At 42.3% G+C, this 16,123-nt stretch overlaps 1 protein-coding gene across 1 annotated transcript in view; it reads right to left on the bottom strand.

Moving 5' to 3' along the window:
• Positions 1-7,761: 7,761 nt before the first annotated feature.
• The window catches only part of gne (glucosamine (UDP-N-acetyl)-2-epimerase/N-acetylmannosamine kinase), a 78,145-nt gene continuing 69,783 nt past the window's right edge, over positions 7,762-16,123 (bottom strand). The window contains exons 12-13 of the mRNA XM_059645985.1: positions 14,857-14,973; positions 7,762-11,680 (exon numbers count right to left, since the gene is read on the bottom strand). Of these exons, the coding sequence (XP_059501968.1) occupies positions 11,445-11,680; positions 14,857-14,973 (353 nt within the window). The 3' untranslated portion in view covers positions 7,762-11,444. The remainder of the gene's footprint in view (positions 11,681-14,856; positions 14,974-16,123) is intronic.

The following is a 16,123-nucleotide window of genomic DNA, read 5'->3' as shown; positions in this document are numbered from 1 at the left end:
CTTTCTATTTTAACAGAGGTAAGTACAATGGATGTTTGACCATCTTGCTAACAGGAGGCAGGTTGGTCATTTCAATGTGATAACAGGCTTTGTGCTTTCATTTTTACAGTCGTTCTGTTTTAACCACAGTGGCTGAATGTCCTGGCTCTCAGGGAACACAGTAGCTGAAGCAATGACAATGAGCCAAACTGCTTGTAGAACCGTAGAATCATACATCACAGAAGAGACCCTTTGGCCTATCAAGAATATACTACCAAAAATATTCTACAGCCTACATTAGTCCTACATTCCCACATTAGACACATAGCCTTTCATGTCATAACATTTCAAAGGTTCATCCAAATACATTTTAAAGGCTGTGAGGTTTCCTGCCTCAACTCCCTCCCAGGCAATGCATTCCAGACCCCAACCAATCTCTGGGCAAAAAGGCTGTTCCTAAAATCCCCTCTAAACCTTGTGGGCTTGTGGGTCAAGAGGAGAGAGAGGGTATCATACAGGCCCAACAGCGAATTAATAACCAGCTCCTGAAGTCTGACACCACACCCCCCCTTACTCCAAGCACTGTTTGCTCCTCATGAAGCCCCATCAATTCCTTTCCAACCCCATTATCTGGGCCTTACCATGATTTAGATGCACACCCCTTACCACTTCCCCACCTACAATCTTCCCACTTCCCCACAATCCCACTCTTCCTACTTATCTTAGACCTTGACCCTCAAAAACATGACCTCCTGTGCCAAAAAAACCTCCAGGCAATTGTTGAACTTCTTGTGAACAGGAAACCAGTTAAAGATGCCCTGCAGATAAGCTCAGAAAAGCAGCTAAGCAGATTGTCATCACTGCTGTTTCAGGTAAACATTGGGCATACTTTAGCAGCGCTGAATACGGTGGTCCACCAGAATGCAGTGATGCACAGATCTCCAGACAGTGGTAACTCTCTTATCTGGGTCATACGGTCAAATTGACGATGGCCACATGGGCACAGGCATGGTCTACATGAGCTCACAATCAGCATGAGGTTGTGACATGGGTCACCTATGATCTAATCAATATATCTGCAAGTGACGCTTCATATTGGCCGGGATCACAGCCAACGCAAGGGAAGTCCTTGCTGCAAATCAGAGTGAATGGTGACACATAGACAGAAAGGAGATGGAAATACAGAGGGCAACAGAAGTGACCAGATAGTGGGAAAGAGCACCCACTGCAGGGAGAAACATCAGCACTGATCATCTGAGCCAGTTGGCACTGACACTTATTAATTGAAATATACAGCCACAAAAGTGTGTCCAATCCATAAGGGACAGGCACGCAGTGTGGCCCATCATCATCCAAGTATGATCAGATGCCAAAGGAATAATTGACAATTGAATTTCAGCATCAGTAAGCCTGAGGTTTTACATCTCTCTGAGGCCAAGAAAAGTAGGAGGTCCACATATTAGTTTAAAAATAAGAACCAAAATCATGAAAGCACAATTCTCTACATGTAGCGGCACATGTTAATGACAATAATAATCCAAGCAATAAGGCTTAACCTCCTGAAGTCAGGTTATAGAGAAGTTAAACTGTCGAATGTTTGGATGGAGCACAGGTTGCCATTTTACAAAAGAATATAAAGGCACTAAAGAGAGATTTATAAGGATGACAGCAGAAACATGGGGTTTATATCATCCTGCAATGGGAAGGCTGAGGGGTGACCTATAGGAGATCTTTAAAATGCTGGAGTGGATACAGGGAGCTTCCTCTTGTTGGGAAGAGCGTAAGTAGAGGAAATCAATCCAAGATAGTCAACATGAAATCCAATCAGGGTTACAGAAGAAAGTTCTTTATCCAAACAGCAGAGTGTAAAACCTTTTCCTACAGGGATTGTCAGAAATGAATGGTGTTGATTTGTTTCGGTATAAGTTTGATGAGCATACAAAGAGGAAGAGAACAGAAAGCGATGTTACCTTAAAAAGTTGAAAAGAGATACAAGTCAAATCTAAACACTAGCATTAGCTGGATAGACCAAATGGCCTGTTTCTGTGTTGGACTTTTTTTTAAATACTGGGTTAGTTGGGGACCAATAAACCATGCCTACATTTGTGTGCATTCCCTGAGATTGCATTAAAGATCAGTGATGAATCTACAGGAACTCGGAGTTGCCCAGTGCACCGGCCACATAAAGAAGGGAAACTTTAATGGGATGGACTTGATTTCAACCAAAGTGCCCAAGGTAAAAATGCAGTAACTAACCCACAATGTGCCCCCAAAAACAGGATCCTAATGACCACTTGCAGTTCCCAAGATATGAGTCTATAAAACATGATCAGATTCCCTACAGTGCGGAAACAGGCCCTTCGGCTCAACAAGTCCACACCGCCCCTTGGAGCATCACACTCAGACCCATCCCCCTATAACCCACACATCTCTGAACACTACAGGCAATTTAGCATGGCCAATCCACCTAGTCTGCACATCTTTGGAGGAAACTGTAGCACCCGGAGGAAACCCACGCAGACACGGGGAGAATGTGCAAACTCCGCACAGGCAGTTACCCGAGGGTGGAAGTGAACCTGGGTTCCTGGTGCTGTGAGGCAGCAGTGCTAACCACTGAGCCACTGTGCCGCCCCGTGATATGGGAGTGTATCAATGATAGAGCACAAAACAGGGTGTCATTACCATCAAACGTTGTCCACATTGTCATTAATAAACTGAAATAATATCGCTCCTTTAGCACCTTTTCATTTTTGTCTGTTTTAACATTTTTTTAAAAATTAGCAATGCTTTGATTTCAAACAAGATCTAAGATTAGTTTATTGCATAACTATTGGTAAAATTAAAAGTTAGACCATTACAGATATAAAAAGTAAATGCAGATAAAAGAGGCTTTTAAAGGTAAAACAAAAACAGAAATTGATGGAAAAGCTCAGCAGGTCTGTGGAGAGAAATTAGAGTTAACGTTTCGGGTCCAGTGACCCTTCCTCACAACTGCTGAGCTTTTCCAGCAACTTTTGTTTTTATTCCTAATTTACAGCATCTGCAGTTATTTTGGTTCTTATAAAGATGGAAGTCAGTTCAGTCTAATACCATTACAGTCCTGTTATTTGCTAGAAAATTTCTGTTTCAAAGTGAAGAGGTTATAAATTTGAGGTCAGGATTCTGCAGCAGTAATTCAGTGATAACACAGTCTGGAACTGAAGGAACACAGCAGGCCAGACAGCATCAGAGCAGTAGGAAAGTTGATGTTTTGGGTCAGGAATGCTGTGTTCCTCCAGCTCCACACTGTTATCTCTGGCTCCAGCATCTGTAGTTCTTGCTATTCAGTAACTACATTGTTTTTCCTACAGATGCGTTCCCATTTCCTGCAAGTGAACTGAGCAAAGCTGCTTCTGAAAGGACCTGAAAACTCCTTTATTTCACTTTCATTGCACAATAGGTTTGACACTTCATGGCTGGTTCAGTACAATGTTTACTTTTTTAATCTTTTAAGATCTGACTTTGTTTTTATTCATCAACAGGATGAGGGTGTTACTGGCCAGACAGCATTTATTGCCCATCCCTAATTGCCCAACCACATTGCAGTGGGTCTGGAGTCACATTTAGGCCAGGTCAGGCCAAGTAAGGATTATAGCTTCCCCTAAAGGACATTAGTGAATCAGATGGGTTTTTCCAATAGATTCATGGTCATCATTAGACTCTCAATTCCAGATATTTTTAATTGAATTCAAATTCCACCATCTGCCGTGGTGGGATTTGAACTCAGTTCCCCAGAATGTTATCTAGGTCTCTGGCTTAACAGTCCACCAATAATACCACTAGGCTATTGCCTCCTCTAAACTACAGTAATCCCGTCTTTCAGCTCCCTTCCTCCCGTTTCTAATAAAAGAGAAACATTAGCAGTTCTTCAGTCCTCTGACAGCGATCATGTGATCAGACAAGATTTCAAAATTGTTTAGAGTTTTTAAGATGATTTCTAGATCGGGTTGTGGACGAGGTTGTTGATCCGGTGTGTTTGACTGTAGATGTTTCATCATCCTGCTGGGTAACATCATCAGTGCACCTCCAGTGAAATGTTGGTGTTCTGTCCTGCTTGTATAATTAAAAGCCTCAGTTTGATGGGGTCAGTATGGGTGTACGCAAAGCAGGACAGAAGCACTTTTCAATTGTGATAATTCCACGCATCATGGGTGACACTTTATCTTTTTCAGACTGACTGATAATCTGTTTGTTGGGATTCCAGATGCTGTGATCTGCTGCTCAGGACACTTTGTCTAGTTCCTGCCTTGTCCTAATGAACAGTGTAGTCCAGAAGACTCCAGTCAATCAGAGTTACAGAGTTTTGAAGGGTCAAGTATGTTTTTTTTTAAAGATAGGCACTGTGTGTGTGTGTGTGTGTGTGTGTGTGTGTGTGTGTGAGTGAGTGAGTGAGTGAGTGAGTGAGTGTGTGTGAGAGAGAGAGAGAGAGAGTGTGTGTGTGTGAGAGAGAGAGAGAGAGTGTGTGTGTGTGTGTGTAAGAGAGAGAGAGAGAGGGAGTGTGTGTGTGAGCGAGAGAGAGAGAGTGTTTGTAAGCGAGAGAGAGAGAGAGTGTGTGTGTGTGTGCGCGCGTGAGTGTGTGAGAGAGAGAGAGAGAGAGAGAAAGGGAGAAAGCAGCAGCATGTGAAGGCAGTTGAGTGACATTTTCTTGCATTATCAACCCATATTTCCATGTAGCTTATTGAATTGATTTTATGTTCAAGCCTTTTTTTAAAAACAGCAGATAAACTGCACCTATTGTTTTATAGAACGACAATAAAATGCATTTACAGTTTGTTTAGCATGGTAAAATGTCACAAAGTCCTAACAGACCAGATTAGTGACTAGATTTGACAGTAACCCATATAAAGGGCAGGTGATGAAAGACTTGGTCAAATAGGTTTTAATAATTTCCACAGAAAGAGGTTGAGGGGTGTGGTGTGTGTGTTCCAATATTGTAGAAGCAGGGATCAAAGGGGTGCAGGGATGGTACAGAGACAGGATGGGATGGGATGTGGGTACTGCAGGAGGTTGCAGAGATAGGGAGGGATGTAAGGTGTGGACGAGATTACAGAGGTAGAGAGAGCTATAGGGGCTGGACAAGATTAGAGAGATAGGGAAGGGTGTAGGTGCTGGACGGGGTTACAGCGATACGGTGGAGTGTAGTTGCTGCAGGAGGTTACAGAAGTATAGAGGGGTGTAGGAGCTGCAGGAAGTTACAGATATATTGAGATGTGCAAGGGGCTGGAAAAGTTTACAGACAAAGGGAGGGGCATATGGGCTGGAGGAAGTAATAGAGATAAGTAAGGGTGTGTGGGTGAGAGGAGGTTATAGACAAACCTATTAATATCATTGAATGAAATTAATCTAAAAGCATCTCTGCTGATCTTGAGATGACCAAGTGTGGAGTTGGATGAACACAGCAGGCCAAGCAGCATCCTAGGGGCACAAAAGCTGACGTTTCGGAGGGTCCAGGCCCGAAACATCAGTTTTTGTGCTTTTAACATGCTGCTTGGCCTGCTGTGTTCATCTACACTTTGTTATCTTGGATTCTCCAGCATCTGCAGTTCCCATTATCTCTACTGATCTTGACCTTTGTTCACAGATCTTGTTTCAACAATTCCTATAATCCAGGGAGAAAAATAAAGTGCACAGTAAGGACAGGATTTTACTGTCTAATGTGATAGGAATGAAAGTGCAGGTGTGATTGACCAAGTTCCTAACATTATCCTGTGACGTGGGAACAGTCAAATCAGTGATTGGCACCAAATTAGTATCATTTAACAGCCAATTCCTGAGCTTTTCTGAGATAACACAGTGTGGAGCTGGAGGAACACAGCAGGCAAGGGTTCCAACCCAAAATGTCAGCTTTCCTGCACCTTTGATGCTCCCTGGCCTGCTGTGTTCCTCCAGCTCCACACTGTGTTCCCTCTGATGCTGCCTGGCCTGCTGTGTTCCTCCAGCTCCACACTGTGTTCCCTCTGATGCTGCCTGGCCTGCTGTGTTCCTCCAGCTCCACACTGTGTTCTCTCTGATGCTCCCTGGCCTGCTGTGTTCTTCCAGCTCCACACTGTGTTCCCTCTGATGCTGCCTGGCCTGCTGTGTTCCTCCAGCTCCACACTGTGTTCCCTCTGATGCTGCCTGGCCTGCTGTGTTCCTCCAGCTCCACACTGTGTTCCCTCTGATGCTGCCTGGCCTGCTGTGTTCCTCCAGCTCCACACTGTGTTCCCTCTGATGCTGCCTGGCCTGCTGTGTTCCTCCAGCTCCACACTGTGTTCCCTCTGATGCTGCCTGGCCTGCTGTGTTCCTCCAGCTCCACACTGTGTTCCCTCTGATGCTGCCTGGCCTGCTGTGTTCCTTCAGCTCCACACTGTGTTCCCTCTGATGCTGCCTGGCCTGCTGTGTTCCTCCAGATCCACACTGTGTTCCCTCTGATGCTGCCTGGCCTGCTGTGTTCCTCCAGCTCCACAGTGTTCCCTCTGATGCTGCCTGGCCTGCTGTGTTCCTCCAGCTCTACACTGTGTTCCCTCTGATGCTGCCTGTCCTGCTGTGTTCCTTCAGCTCCACACTGTGTTATCTCTGACTCCAGCATCAGCAGTTTTCACTACTCGAGAGCTTTTCTGGCTTTTTTTCCCCCCACTGTGGAGAGTACCAACCCCTTTGGGAGGTAGTTGAATTGCGAAAGGATCCAGAAGACACACCATGAATATGCCTGGAGGCCATCCTTTCAAGAAGTAAATAAACAGTTGAGGAAATACTGCAGAAGGGGAGACAAAAATGAAGTGCTGCCAGTGGAAGGATGTCCCCCGGGTCAGCAGCAGCCTTTGGGAGTCAATTTAGCAAAGCAGTGTGATGCCAACAACATGGGATCAATTCCCATCTCTGGGTGAGGTCACCATGAAAGACTCTCCATCTCAACCACTCCCTTCACTCAAGGTATGGTGGCCCTCAGGTTAAACCACTAGTTGTCTCTCTCTCTAATGAGAGCAGCCCTTTGGTCTGATAAGACAATGGTGACTTGAATGGGGCAGCCTTTGGAGAGAGGACAAATGCAGTTCATTGTAGTGAATGTTCCATTTGGCTACGCAGTCAGCATTGACTCCAATGAGGAAGGGAGGGATGAAGAGATATGGGTGCAACCACACAGAGTGCCCATGCAGCTTCAAGCAGGCAGCCTCACAGCTGCAGAATGTGCTACTTGATCACAGGATATACTATAAGAACGTTAGCTGCATGAGGAATGAGTAAGCATCAATGTCCTTAAAAGATTTCATCTCTCCAGATAGACTGAAAATTCGCTGGGGTTTGAGTTAATGCCTTTGAGAAGTGACAGCCATTGACTGAGTGTTAGAATAAATGTTGGTTTATTCAAGGGAGCAATGTAATAATGACAAATCTGTTTTACTGAGGGATAAAGATTGTCCAGGACACTATGGAAAACTTCTTGCTCTCTTCCAAAATAATGCCATGGAATCTTTTAACTCCAGGCAAACGGGGAAGCAGTTTAGTATCTCAAAGGAAGGAACACAGTTCTGATAGTGCAGCGTTGTCTGGTATTGCAGTGGATTTGTCAGCCTTCAACAGAATTTGCAGCCACAATCTATGAGCAAGTTGAGGCTGCTATCCACAGAGACACAGATAGAAAGCCATGATAGAAGAAAATAAGAAAATACCAATAAAAGTATTTTGAGCTCCTTTTTAAAACATAAACTTGGTTAGAATAGAATATTAAGTAAAATTAAAACTAAAACAGCAGACTGGAGAACATAGGAATTCAAGTCCTTCATTTTTATTTAAAATGATATTCAGCTTACCAGTATAAATGTGCCATTGCTGCAAACATTTTGTAAATCTGCCTCGACTTAAACATCAGAGTTAAGCAACTTTGTTGCATTCTAAAATTTTTAATGTCTGATGGTCAGGACAGTGCAGTTACAGGTACAGCAGTGAATAGAACTTTCACTTACACCATGGAGCCAAGCAATATAAATAAATTCCAGGGAGTGAGGATCCCAACAACAATGTTAGGATTGCAACAACACTGTACTTTAATTAACATTAACAATTCTTTTTTGCGGCACACAAATTAAGATTCACTGAACAAAGGTTACAAAAAAGTCAGGATTTCCATCGATGGACATTTAATGACTCAAATTTCCAAAATGATGGGTTAATATTTCTTCATTAAACCCATTTAATAGGAACAGGAAACATACAGAAAGCTTCAGTGTTGATGGGTGTGGGAGACATAGCTCCCTTCCTGTTCATGTAAAAATCCCCACAACTTTTCATTTACTAACACAATCAGTGATTTTGCCATTTTGATACAGTTAGGTAATAAATTAATTACAATCAGTACCTTCATTCTTAAATTTTACAGAAATGGAAAACAAAACTTCAAAACAGGCAAAGACAACAACATTTTGCCTAAATTTAACTGCAGATAAAGTTCGGAAACATTAATTCTGCTAATATTGAAGCAAAAGATGTATTTCTTTTTCTACACTATAGTTTAATCTTTACTTCCTTGTAAACAAACACTATCTCTGCCCTGTAATCAATCAATCTACACCCCCCATCCTTATCCTCAAAAAACAAAAATAAAATTCTTGACTTGTCTGCCTTTAACTTACCCACCACCATGACAGCCTTATGTACGAAAAAACTTCCCTAAGGAGATTTGTGATAATTAACTCTGATCACAGAATTCGTCATCACCATTAGTTTACTCTATTTTTACCATTTTTAGATCAAGGCAGTACTGGCAGAGAAAGGAAGAAGTTGCATGGACTGTAACTCTTTAATTTATGTCACTGATTTAGTTTGAATGTTCATATCAGTGATTGACATAAATTATAAATTTTAGGTTTCAAGATTGGCAAATTGGAGAAGAAACTGAACAAATTATTGATGTCCTGTTAATACTAACCTACTAATGAAAGCCAGGCCATGGTTAAAATTTCATTTTTCTTAAAGGACCAGTAATGCTCAGAAAAAAAGTTATAAAAAGTTATTAAAATACTGCTGTTTGGTGACTTGAATTCCAGCAAAAGCTGCTCCAAGATAATGAATTAATTTCACGAAGCATTGGAAATATAATTCTTATTTCTCATTTAACTACAGTGATACACAAACAAGTTATGTAGAATTTAATTTAAACATATTCAGCTCAGCACACAACATAAACAGTGATAAATGCCTGGGACAATTCATTTCTGCGCTCAATATATTGAGTACTTTTCGGGAATTCTGTCAGAGAATGGTCCACCATTTGGTACGAGATTGTAATTCTTTGGATTTATAAAATCTCGTGTGCCATCTTTTCCATGGCAGCTACAAATTTTTCTGTATGTCCAGTCTTCTTGTGAACTATGCCATGTATAACTAGTTAGTGTTTATGGCTGGAACTTTAGTGGGGGAAAACCAGAAAAATATGCATTTCAATGATTGGCTGGGCAGTGGGCAGCAGGCAGCCAATTAAGTTTTTGTTCACAAGTAACCTGGCTAATCACGTAGCATTACCTCACAAGGTCAATGATCCAAGCACCCTTTTAAAAGGACGCCCAGACAGGGATCTGCTCCCCCCACTCCCCCATCCCCACTGACTATAGGATGTTTATTCCTTCTGAGCACAGGAGATTATTGCTGCAGTCTGAGGGGAGATTCTGTGAACAGGAACTGCTGCCATCTGTTCTCTAACTAGCAGCTCCTCTCCACTTTAGACTGTTGGAGCCACTGCTACTGCCTTTGCTCAGTTACCCACGCCTTGCTCCAACAGCTGTTCTCACTTTGCAACCTCTCCTCTCTAGCAGTTCAGCAAAACTCCCGATATAGAAAACAACTTGCTCCCAATTTGCCATTTCAACCACACATCACACTGAAGCAGTCATGAATCGGAAGGTACATGTTGTTCATTTACTGATTAATGCATTGGAAAGGTACAAGTAATTCTGGCAGGGTTACCTTTAGATGATCATTTATGACATTCTAATGTGTTAAAGAGGTTCCCGCAGTTTGCTGTCTTTCATCAAGTTGCTGTCAAACCAATTCCATAATTTTGTCCTGCCCTTGGAAAGCTGACTTTTATCCACCTGTCCCACACAATTAAGCCCCTCCATCTATTTGCTTTCCTCCTCCCGAGATTTTCACAATCCTTCCTTGCAGTTCATCAATGGACCGTTCAGCCCAACCGGTCTATGTCTGAGCTTATGCTCCACATGAGTCTCCCCGACCCTGTACTTCTCTTCATTTGACCTGACACACATACTCTAGCTTACCATATTCTCCAGGATTTCTTGTAGATAAGTTCAATCAGGAATTTTTACTAAATGTGGAAGAAACTCTGCCCACAGGAAATCACCTGTCAAACAAGTTTGTCACACTTTCCACCCTTAGGAGTAAAAATGTCAGAGATCCTGGGACTGGGAGGGTTTTAAAGCTCTGTCAGGCTAAGGATGTGAAGGATTTGAGTTTCTAATTGGGGTATGAGTAAAAACTGGAGCCACTTCCAAAATGCTGAAATGAAAGAAGGCAGTTTCATTTCCCTCTTGTTCAACAGCAGGTTTATGAACTGCTGCTGCTTTGTCAAGGTTGTAAGGTGAAAATGTAAATACATAACCTAATCAGAAGCTGTACCAAAGTGGCCTACAGGGACCGCAAACTTGATTCTAAAAACTTGATTTCCTTTTGAGGGGTTTAAGTGTCTGCAAACTCCAGAAGGTTTCTGGAACATAACTTAAATCAAGATCAAAGGTTTAGCTCCAGGATTGCTTTGCCTTAATGGCAATAAGATGATGAACAAATTCTGCAACATAACATGTACAAGGCACAGCAGCATTCTGATTTTAATTTCTATGGGGGCCTTTGAACTAAATAGTGTTGTTGATCAAAACACCTCGGACATGAACTCAAAATTTTTCGATTTCACTGGAAAGCCAGCATTTCTCAAATTGTTTCCCACTATAACCCTATTTTGAAACTTGAAAAAAAATCGAGATCCCTCAGTGACAGCAGGGCCCGAGTGAAAGCGCAATTATTGTTACTTGGTCTGAATTCCATGGCAACCATGACTACCTCAGATTTCTCAAGAATTTTAACCCACAGCCCCATTGGGGTCCTGACTCTATTTTGGCAGCTGTGGCTTAAGCAAAGGATAGTTTAGACTTCATTCTGGAATTTCAAGGGAACATAGTAACTCTGAATTGCACAAATGTGAGGCTGTGGGAGTGTGTTTTGGAAATAGTGTTGTTAATAGAATAGAACTTATAAACTAACACAATCTGAAAGATAGTTCCACGCAATCTTTCATCAGAATTAAGCTGGTTTTGGGGCAGTACGAAATTCACACGGAAGACTCAACAAATAAAGAAGAAAGGCTAAGAAAAAGCTTAAATTAATTTCAGTTTTCTAAATGGAAACATGGTCGGTTCTGGGAACAAACTCCCGTTGGTCTAATAGGTTCTGCGTGTTGCATAATCTAAAACCATACTGGCTGCTCCGAGGAGAGCAGGATCAGAAAGATGAGAGACAGCTATTTCAACTGTTTGTGTGGATGGCAGGGCTCGTTGGGCGATCACCTCCTTCACAATACTCTCATGGTGAGCAGCTAGAACTCCAGACAGAATAACAAGAGATGGATTCAGTGTGTGCAGAATGTTTGTAATACCGATTCCAAGTGCACAGCCAGCTGTGAAAAATAACAAGATTATGTTTGATTATCACAAAATTAAAAACAAAGGCATCAGAGCAGCTTATCCACTACTTATTTTAAAGAGCTGTTACAGATTTGATGGACTGAATAGCCTTCTCTGCACTGCATTAAGAAGCTATAATAGCTAGGTTACCTCTAAGGCAACATAGTAGAATATAAAATGTAAGCAATGAGTTTTAAAAGTTAAATAAGAAATTGAGTAAATTACTTGATATGAAAATGTTGCAATGTTCTGGACACTGTTCAGTCTGGGATTTCCTGCTCTGCCAATTCCACCATCTGTAAACTTGCGGTTGTCTGAGAGGCTGCTGTTCATGCCTTACCTTGCACCAAGTGCTGTTCACCTGGGCCTAGAGGAACATTAGACTCACGAACAGACTAGACAATTCAATTTTTCTATCTTCCTGCACCATTCAATACAACTATGGGTCTGGTTTCAGCTCTATTTTCCTGCAAATCTCCACAATTCCAGACTCTGGTGTTGATTAAAAGTCGCTAACACATACTTGAATAAATTCAATGACTCAGCCTCTGAGATTTCTCTGGGAAGGCTGCTCCCAAATCAATAACCCGAGATAAAACATTCTCATCTTCCTACTGAAAAGGAGACCTCACTTTTAAATTGTGTTCGCTAGCATTAGTTTCTCTCACAAAGGAACACAGCTCTGGTATCTACCCTATCCGATCATCTCAAGGTCTTATATATTTCAATAAGATTGTCTCTCAGTCTGGTACGTTCCAATGGAAATGGACCCAAACCTTCCTTCATAGTATCAGCCCTTTATTGCAGGAAAAAAAACGTGGAACTTCTCTGAATTGCTTCTAATGTAGTTAGTTCCCACTTCTAATAAGGAAATGAAAACATTACTTCAGATGTGATCTGTACAGCTGCAATGAAATTTCTTCTCTTTTCTATGCCATTCCCACTATAATAAACATCACCATTCCATTTACTGTAAGTACAAACTAGCTGTGTGATTCTTATAATTGGGCACCCAGAACCCCTTTAACACAATCTCTCTCTATTTAACAGTATACTGTTTTTCTATTCTTTCCACCAGAATTGATTGGTTCACATTGACGCACATTATACTCCATGTGGAAGTTTCTTGCACATTCACTTAACCTTAATCTTTTCAGACTCTCTTTATCTTCTTGACAACTTATTTTCCTACTCATCTTTTATCCATAGTATCCCTACAGTGTGGAAACAGGCCCTTCGGCCCAACGAGTCCACACCGACCCTCAGAGCATCCCACCCAGACCCACGCCCCTGTGACCCACCTAACCTACACATCCCTGAACACTACAGGCAATTTAGCATGGCCAATCCACCGAGCCTGCACATCTTTGGACTGTTGGAGGAAACCCACGCAGACACGGGAAGAATGTGCAAACTCATGGCGAGGTTGCACAACCTCCATATGTACATTCACGTGGGGGTGCAGTCAAGCCTGGGCCTCTGGCACTGTGAGGCAGCAGTGCTAACCACTGAGCAACTCTCTTGGTGCAACTGGTAGCTTTATGTTACTATACATTCGGTGCCTTCAATGCAAGTCATTGATATAGACTGTTAGAATGAGGTCCCAGCACCGATCACAGTGGTAATTCACTAATTACAACTTGCTAAACTGAAAAAGATCCATTCATCCCTATTCCCTGTAGGGATTAGCAAACCAATATTTTTTTCCAAGCTAATTGCTTTTACAAGCCTTCATACCTGCTTTGTCCTGGATGGTGTGGAGCTTCTTGAGTGTTGTTGGAGCTGCCGCCATCCAGGCAAGTGGGGAGTATTCCATCACCCTCCTGACATGTGCCTTGTAGATGGTGGACAGGCTTTGGGGAGTCAGGAGGCAACTTACCTGCTACAGGATTCCTAGCCTCTGACCGGAAGATTCTAACTAAAGAATGCAATATCCCTGCAGTCTTTTCCTTGAAAATTGTACGTGGGAGGCCATCTGGTCCTGGGGACTTGTTAGTCTTTCTCTCACTTTTCTTCAGGTAATTATTTTAACATCCTTCCTCCCTCCCTATCTTTTCTTTCTTTATTTTCAAGTCTCTTAATGAAGGTTTCTAACTTGTCTACAGCAAATACAGAAACAAAATACTGATTCCAGAGCTTGCACCTTTTCTTTTTCTTCATTACTAATGATAGGAGCTCCTTCAGAGCTGTCTACAAAATATCTGATGTGTTTTCATTGAAAATGTGTGGGGCCTATTCTTTCACAGGCCTGTGAATATCCGTAAGTCTTGACCCCTTCTGTTATCACTGCAACAACAGAACTTGCAGACAATTCACATTAGGGAACTTGTTTCTCAAGAGGAATCTTGTTAGGATATATCTTTTACACTAATGGCCTGGAGGAGCGACACTGGGGAACAAAGTGGTAATACTGCCCCTTCTCAACAACAGAGCCACAAAAACAAAAAGAAAACCAGCTAGGATTATTCTGGGAAACTTGCTCCAATTCTAATACAGCATTGATAATGGAACTTGGTTAAAGACAGGTAGTTTTGTTCTATTTGCTCAAGTGAGAATTAACTGCAGACCTCAATGCAAACAAGCTAAAGCAAACATTTCACATGGTCCTCAATGAAATCTGGTGTGGGTAGTTTATAAAATGAGCGCTTGGCTTATACTGAATTTTCCAATTCCAGTTGCATCTCAATTAATGAGGTTACTGTAGCTACTCAATATGAATAGCAGAGTTACACCAACAATGTCACATTTAATCGCTCCTCCCATTGGCACAACAGGCTAGTTGGGTTAACCAAGTATATCAATCCTCCCTGCGGTCACACGAGTTGTTGGTTGAAAACAATTCACAGATATTCCCATCACAAACACTACAGAAACCAACAGCCACCTTTGTGATTATCAGTACATCCCTTATCAGCAAAGAAATCCTGCAGGTAAAAGCCCAGCTTTTCCAGTACAAATTACTTTAATGTAAATGGTAATCACTGATGCTGATCAGATGAATTAGATTTAGGTCTCATGACTATGATGACAAGTCGAAGCTGATTGAGGGCCAAACTGTCACCTCCTATCACAAAAATCTTACTGTAATCCAAACTGCAGCCACTGCCCTTTCTTAACTCACTGCAGAGTTTATCAGATTAGTGTGTACTCTCCACATGCTGTGAATTACCTGTTCGGAGGGCTTTCCGTGCCTCAGTACTTCCTCGTTCTGCAGCTTGAACGAGATGAATCGCACTCACTGTTTCCTCATTTTTGAGGGACATTCCTTCCACTAGGAGTAAATCTTCTGCAAGAGGCAAACAGAAATATTAAACAGAGCTGAAGATAAGAAGTGCTTTCAGAGCAGTGAATGGCACATGCACTGGAAGCCACATTTATTAATACACAGGGTCCTGTTCATTATAGACAAGAAAGTCTGCACAGACTGTGCTGTGACAACTCTACAAAATGGTGTCAGCCATTTGTCAGGGCACTGCCTTAACCAAACACAGTCATCTTGTCTTGTTTAAAATTTAAACAAAGTTGGTCAGTTGACTGTCAGTCATCAGTAACTGATATTTCCTATCACAACACCGCAATCTGATTCCACTTGCCAACCTATCAGTATTCTCCTCTCATACGTTTTCCCTTTGCTCTTTCTTGCCACTTCTCCTGACACATGTAAACAAAAAGCTTCTACAAAATGTTTTCCTCACTAATCAAATAAATGAAATCATAGACTAGAACCACAGATAGATCAGTAGATGTGGTATACGTGGATTCAAGTAAGGCGTTTCACAAGGTTCCCTATGGTAGACTCATGCAGAAGGTAAGGAGGCTTGGGATAGGGGGAAATGTGGCAGATTGGATTCAGAATTTGGCTGACCCTTAGAAGACAAAGGGTGGTAGTGGACAGAAAATATTCAACATGGTTCTCAGTTACAAGTGGTGTACCACAAGGATCTGTTCTGGGTCCTCTTCTATTTGGGATTTTTGTAAATGTTTTGGATGAAAGAGTGGAAGGGTGGATTAGTAAGTTTGTGGATAATACAAAGGTGGGTCACATTGTAGATAGTGCGGAGGGCTGTTCTAGGTTACAAAGGGACATTGATTGGATGCAGAGATAATAGGAACTGCAGATGGTGGAGAATCAGAGATAACAAAAAGTGTGGAGCTGGATGAAGACAGTAGGCCAAGCAGCATCTCAGGAGCAGGAAGACTGACATTTCGGGACTAGACCCTTCATCAGAAATGGGGGAGGGAAGAGGGCTCTGAAATACAAAGGGAGAGAGGGGGAGGCGGGTCGAGGATGGGTAGAGGAGAAGATAGGAGGAGAGGAGACAGACAAGTTAAAGAGGCGGGGATGGAGCCAGTAAAGGTGAGTGTAGGTGGGGAGGTAGGGAGGGGATAGGTCCGTCCGGGGAGGATAGACAGGTCAAGTGAGCGGGATGAGGTTA

The sequence above is a fragment of the Stegostoma tigrinum genome, chromosome 1 (assembly GCF_030684315.1).
Source record: "Stegostoma tigrinum isolate sSteTig4 chromosome 1, sSteTig4.hap1, whole genome shotgun sequence".
Classification (NCBI taxonomy): domain Eukaryota; kingdom Metazoa; phylum Chordata; class Chondrichthyes; order Orectolobiformes; family Stegostomatidae; genus Stegostoma; species Stegostoma tigrinum.
Note: the sequence above shows the minus strand (reverse complement) of the source record. Positions and strands in the feature narration are given on the sequence as shown.